The sequence below is a fragment of the Mesitornis unicolor genome, unplaced genomic scaffold (assembly GCF_000695765.1).
Source record: "Mesitornis unicolor isolate BGI_N332 unplaced genomic scaffold, ASM69576v1 scaffold24331, whole genome shotgun sequence".
Lineage (NCBI taxonomy): Eukaryota > Metazoa > Chordata > Aves > Mesitornithiformes > Mesitornithidae > Mesitornis > Mesitornis unicolor.
Window position 1 is genome coordinate 6,382 of NW_010163478.1, and position 5,368 is coordinate 11,749.

At 40.4% G+C, this 5,368-nt stretch overlaps 1 protein-coding gene across 1 annotated transcript in view; it reads right to left on the reverse strand.

The window, feature by feature from the left end:
- Positions 1 to 936: 936 nt before the first annotated feature.
- The window catches only part of LOC104548072 (lethal(3)malignant brain tumor-like protein 3), a gene marked incomplete at its 3' end in the record, with an annotated part of 30,680 nt that continues 26,248 nt past the window's right edge, over positions 937 to 5,368 (reverse strand). Inside the window, exons 9-10 of the mRNA XM_010193986.1 lie at positions 1,646 to 1,737; positions 937 to 1,114 (exon numbers count right to left, since the gene is read on the reverse strand). Coding sequence (XP_010192288.1) covers positions 937 to 1,114; positions 1,646 to 1,737 — 270 coding nt within the window. The remainder of the gene's footprint in view (positions 1,115 to 1,645; positions 1,738 to 5,368) is intronic.

Genomic DNA, 5,368 nt, shown 5'->3' on the forward strand with positions numbered 1-5,368 from the left:
ATTTGTCATGTAGCCCATACAATTATTATTTCAAGAGATGGACTCACAAGGTTTTGAAGTTACATAATACTTTCACATCACTCTTACTGAGATAGTGCCTAAGCAGTCATCAAATACAGATTAAAAAAACCCTTTCTTCATTTAGTTTTACAGACTCAGCTATACAATTAAGTTGCTACTGCTGAACTCAAGACAGAGGCTTACAATGCTGTACCTGTTCTGCAGTAACTTACTCTTCAAATAATGTTATGTATATTACTTTGCTCTAAATGATCTGTCAAAAGAAGATGCAAGTGCAAATACAAACCCGCACTGTGACAGCCAAAGTCTGAATTTCCTTCAGCACCCTTATGCTCATTGTATGCTCTGCTCCATCCACTAACTTTTCTGCAGAGATACAAGAAGCCCCTCCACCATACAACATGCAGAAAGGTCATCTCTGATATACATCAGGATAGCAGGATCCCAATTTTCAGAGGAATGTAGAACACATAAGACTAAAACCAGGTTTTGCCACTATCCTGATGCCTTACAGAAGATGGATAAGGTTCAGTCTGAACAACATAAGTGGGTCAAGAATCTTATGAAAAAATGCAGCCTTTCTTTCAATTTACAACTACATGTAAACCAAGTACAGTCACATTATCATGGTGCATGTTCTTCACTAAGGATATCAACCTCAGAGATATTAAGTAACTGAAAGAAGAAATTAATCCACAACTCCAGCACACGTGTACACTCATTCAGCACAATCTCTGGAAATTTTTTATGTGCAACCTAACACGGGAAATTGGATTCCTCTGGTCTGCCGCTGAGATGTACCTTGGTGGCAGTAATTACAAATCTGGCAAAAGTCGGTATGGTAACTGTATCGACAGTCTGGGAAGCATCACAGAAAACAGTGCTTAAAGCTAACACATTTCTGATATGTCTCACCAGGATACAAAACAAAAACATCATACCAGTAGTCGTAACTCTCATCCCAGTTGTCAAAATGAACCAAAAAACGATTGTCCACCATGTCTGTTACCGTAGCAACACAAATGAAAGTCGGGTTCTTCTTGTCTACGGCTTCCAGCTTCATTCCCACTCGAAATCCCGATGGAATCACTGTCTACATACAGAAAGACAATTAATTGAAGATAAATACTATAAATCCAGAACTCTCCCCGGTGTCCACAATGAATATATTCATGTCATTTCCATGTTTCCCAATTAGCTGCCCCAACAGAGTGGCAGTAGCCTAATTAGTTGACATGAGAAATGCTCAAACACAGACTCATGGCTCATGAAAGAAAAAAGCCTTAAAGAAGCAAGTACAACTAAATGTATTGGTTTTTAACTCTTAGATACTCTGAACGATCGTGCTTGTTCCACATTATGGTATGAGACACAGTACTAGCAAAAAGTCTTAAATTTCATTTAATGTATCATTTCTGAATGTGCCAGATCAGATGTTTAAACAGATTAGTAAAAAATTAATGGCTCGGAATTGCAGAGGCGAACTGGAGATTGTTATCGAATTTGTTGTAAACATTCTTATCCTAAATTTCAGGTCTCAAGCCTGCCATCACTGAAACATGCTGTCAGTTTCTGCCACACACATAAGCAACTTTCCACACCATTAGTAAAAGTGAGTACTTACTGCATTCTGGTTTTCAAACAGTGATTTAGGAGCAGCTTGAGCCTTGCAAACCTTTAGGTATGAGGGCCAGCTGAATTCTTCTTCCTTATATCCTAAATAATAGTCATAAAACAAGGGCAAGAAATGATAGGCATGAGACACAAGGTGCACGCAGGTGATTTGATCATAATTGATGAAGTTATTTTTTCCATCCAGTTCTGAACTGTTTCTTACGATTTCAAAACTGAAAAGATTATGCACTGATAACTATTTATTCTAATTTTACATAAACTACGCTGGAAAAATTTACTTTAAAACTACTTATTAATTCTACCCCAATATGAACTCAATGATTGTCTGAGGGAGCACTGGTTTGGATTATTAAAAATTTTAGCAGGACACATTTTAGAGGAGCTTATAGAGTTTGAAAGAAAGTTGATGAAGTTTTTCTATTTTTATTTGGGCATCTGGTATTACAAAGAGGAATCATGTTCTTTATTTAGGTCTGGCTGAGCTTCCTTACCAAAATGTCAAGCTTTCTTTACACTAACTGAGCTGCACATTATTAGTTTCTTACAGTTGGCTAGGACTGACATTTGAACTGTTCCTAGTCTTCATCTGGGAGGAAGAACAGTCATATAAATAAAGCACTAGGCAAGAACTCGGGAGATTTCAGCTCAGTTTCAATTTCAGATTCAAAACAAGCTGGCAACTGTTTCTTACAAAATCACTGCTCTGACCCTGGTCTCCGACCTCACAGTCCTGGCTGTCAAGAGACCTGAAGGTCCTCAAGGGTCACAACACCTAGGGGCAGCCTAGAAACTAAAATCCATAATTCTACCGGGTATCAAAAACCAGTTTCAGTATGTTTACCAGTTTTATACAACAACCTCCCTCCTTTCAAACAAGTCTCTCCAAGTGGCACAGGCTGTAAGTCACCTCTCTCTCTCACCAAGAAAATCGCACCTTACCACCCCTCTGCCTCACAGATACCACCTAACTTCCCTTTGGAACCAGCAAGCTCGGAGCGAGTCCTCTCCAGCTGTTTTTCAATCTGTTGCTTCTACTTCAGAAATAGTAAAGTGCCTACAGCCCCCAAGCTCTTCTCACTATGCCAGTCAGTCTAAAAAAAATCCCCTCCTCCTACAGACTTTACCCTGTTACGTCCTCAGGCTATCCCCAATACTGCGTTATCTCTGCTAGTCTTAAAACAAACTCCCCAGGTTGTATCAAAACAGTTGCTTACACCATCTGTGCTCCAGGACCCCTTATGCATTTACAGTGTGAACTGTCCCCTGCATGGACTTCTTGCATTTTTTATACTATGCATACAGCACTTGGAAAGACATCTAAATTTCTGTTGATAGTATGCTTCTTTTAGTTTCTTAGGGAAAAATAAAATAATACATAATATGTTGAACTGCATAAAATAAATCACGAAAAACAGTTTGTACTTCTAATCTATAAAACAATGAGAAGAGTTAGAAGCAGTCTCCTTCCTTCATTCTCCTGTTAAATAATAGTTCTAGAAACATCTATTTTAGTTCACGTGTTACAATTCAGTAAAATAAGACCAAAACCACCACGAATTTCAGTGAGTGATAGCCTTTCCTGAAATGTGTCACCTCTTTAGTACTTGAAGTGTTATTCAAATACGCCACAAACAGCTCTGTTTAACCTTCTGAGAATACTGTCTTTTCCAAGGAATCACAAGTAAAGAAACCTTTAACCTCCCCTTCTCCACATCGAGCTTTTTCACTTTCCATTTTAAATACTAGCCAACATTAATTAATTTCCAAGTACAAACAATGATACTTTATACTCCAATTGCCTCTTGTCTTGATACACCCTAACTGTAGACCAGTTGAAACCATTTTTGAAGGAATGTGGTACTGAGGCTTTTAATTTTCCCTTTGCAATTCTAAAGGATATTGGAACTTAACTCAGAGCTTACAGTAGACAACACAAAACCTCCACCTACTGCATGTGTGATGCCACCTACTGCATGTGTGATGGGATCAGGTACTGGTACTAGGACAACATCCATAGAAAAAAAATTTGATTCAGTAAATTGTGAAACAGTTTCTGGACAGTATGGGTCTTCCTGTCACCAAGCAAGAAAGGGACATTTCTAGCTCCTACCTCATCTGTGAAAAAGGAAGATCTCTAGCTCCTACCTCATCTCTCAAAAAAGGACCAAAGGTGAATTTGATTTAGTTGCTGCAGATACAGAATAGTCAATGCAATTTTTACTTTGGGACCTTTAGTGACAGTTTTAAAGGCTCCTCCCTTCTCCGCTGACTGCAGAGCCAACTCCTCTGAAGTGGTTTCAGAAGTTAAAGCAGCCTCTGCCACACCAACTTCTTCCTTTTGTATCCAAAGGATTCTTGCTTCCATCCAAACAAGAGCCCAGCAGTATTACCATGGCAGAGCTCATGATAATTTTGGAAACACAGATACATCCATGGCCCCTCTGCAGGTTTCACCTGTGTGAGACAGAAAAGTGACCTTCTCTGCACAGAGAACGGACAGCGTCCTGAAACATCATCTTTTTTCTTCCCATGAAGCCCAGTTTGGGTTTGTAGAGCCAAGCCATGCAAAGGGCAGAGCTCTTTGCAGGTCTTGGGATAAAAATATCAGAGAACAGCCTTGCTATTCAAAATCAAGAATACGTTTTGGGGTTAGTAGGAGTACTTGGCTGTGCAGGATGACAGTCCGATTCCCGGCAATTACCTTCATATATCCCCTTAAACTTGTCTCCCTCAACACTTTTGACAGGCCCCATGACTTTCCCAAGTAAAAGATCTATCCACTGCTGCAGTATGGTGAAAAAAATAAACACAAAAGAATAATCTTCCCAACAACTTAAGACCAGAAGAGAAATTGAAGAAACTTTTCATTAAAGTGACTCGGAGCCAGAAACTTTTCACCAGCAGTGATAATTCATTGTTAACAAAAGCTTAAGCTTTCTAAGCCAGGCATTTACAATGGAAAAGACGACAAACCTTCATCACAGATACAAAACTTGCTAAGAAGCGTGCTGTAATAACATACATAGCCCTATAACTGGGGACTACTGGCTTGCTACGTGTAACTTCAGTGGAGGCCAACCTCCTGAGAAATTGTAGTATCAGAATGGTTTGGGTTGGAAGAGACGTTAAAGCTCATCCAGTCCAACCCCTCTGCCATGGGCAGAGTGACCCACCACTCAACCAGGTTGCTCAAAGCCCTGTCCAACCTGGCCGTGAACACTTCCAGGGAGGGGGCATCCACAACTTCTCTGGGCAACCTGTTCCAGTGTCCCACCACATAGTGAAGAATTCTTTATATCTAATCTAAATCTACCCTCTTTCAGTTTAAAACTGTTACCTTTCATCCTATCACTACAAGACCTTGTAAAAAATCCCTCCCTATCTTTCCTGTAGGCCCTCTTCAGATACTCTAAGGCTGCCATAAGGTCTCCCTGGAGCCTTCTCTTCTCCAAGCTGAACAATCCCAATTCTCTCAACTTTTTTTCATAGGGGAGGTGCTCCAGCCCTCTGATCATCTTTTCATGGCCCTCCTCCAGACTCAATCCAACACGTTCATGTCCTTTTTATGTTGCAGGACCCAGAGCTGGATGCAGTACTCCAGGTGAGGTCTCACAAAGTGGAGCAGAGAAGGAGAATCACCTCCCTTGACCTGCAGGCCACACTTCTTTTGGTGGAGCCCAGGATACAGTTGGCTTTCTGAGCTGCAGGAATG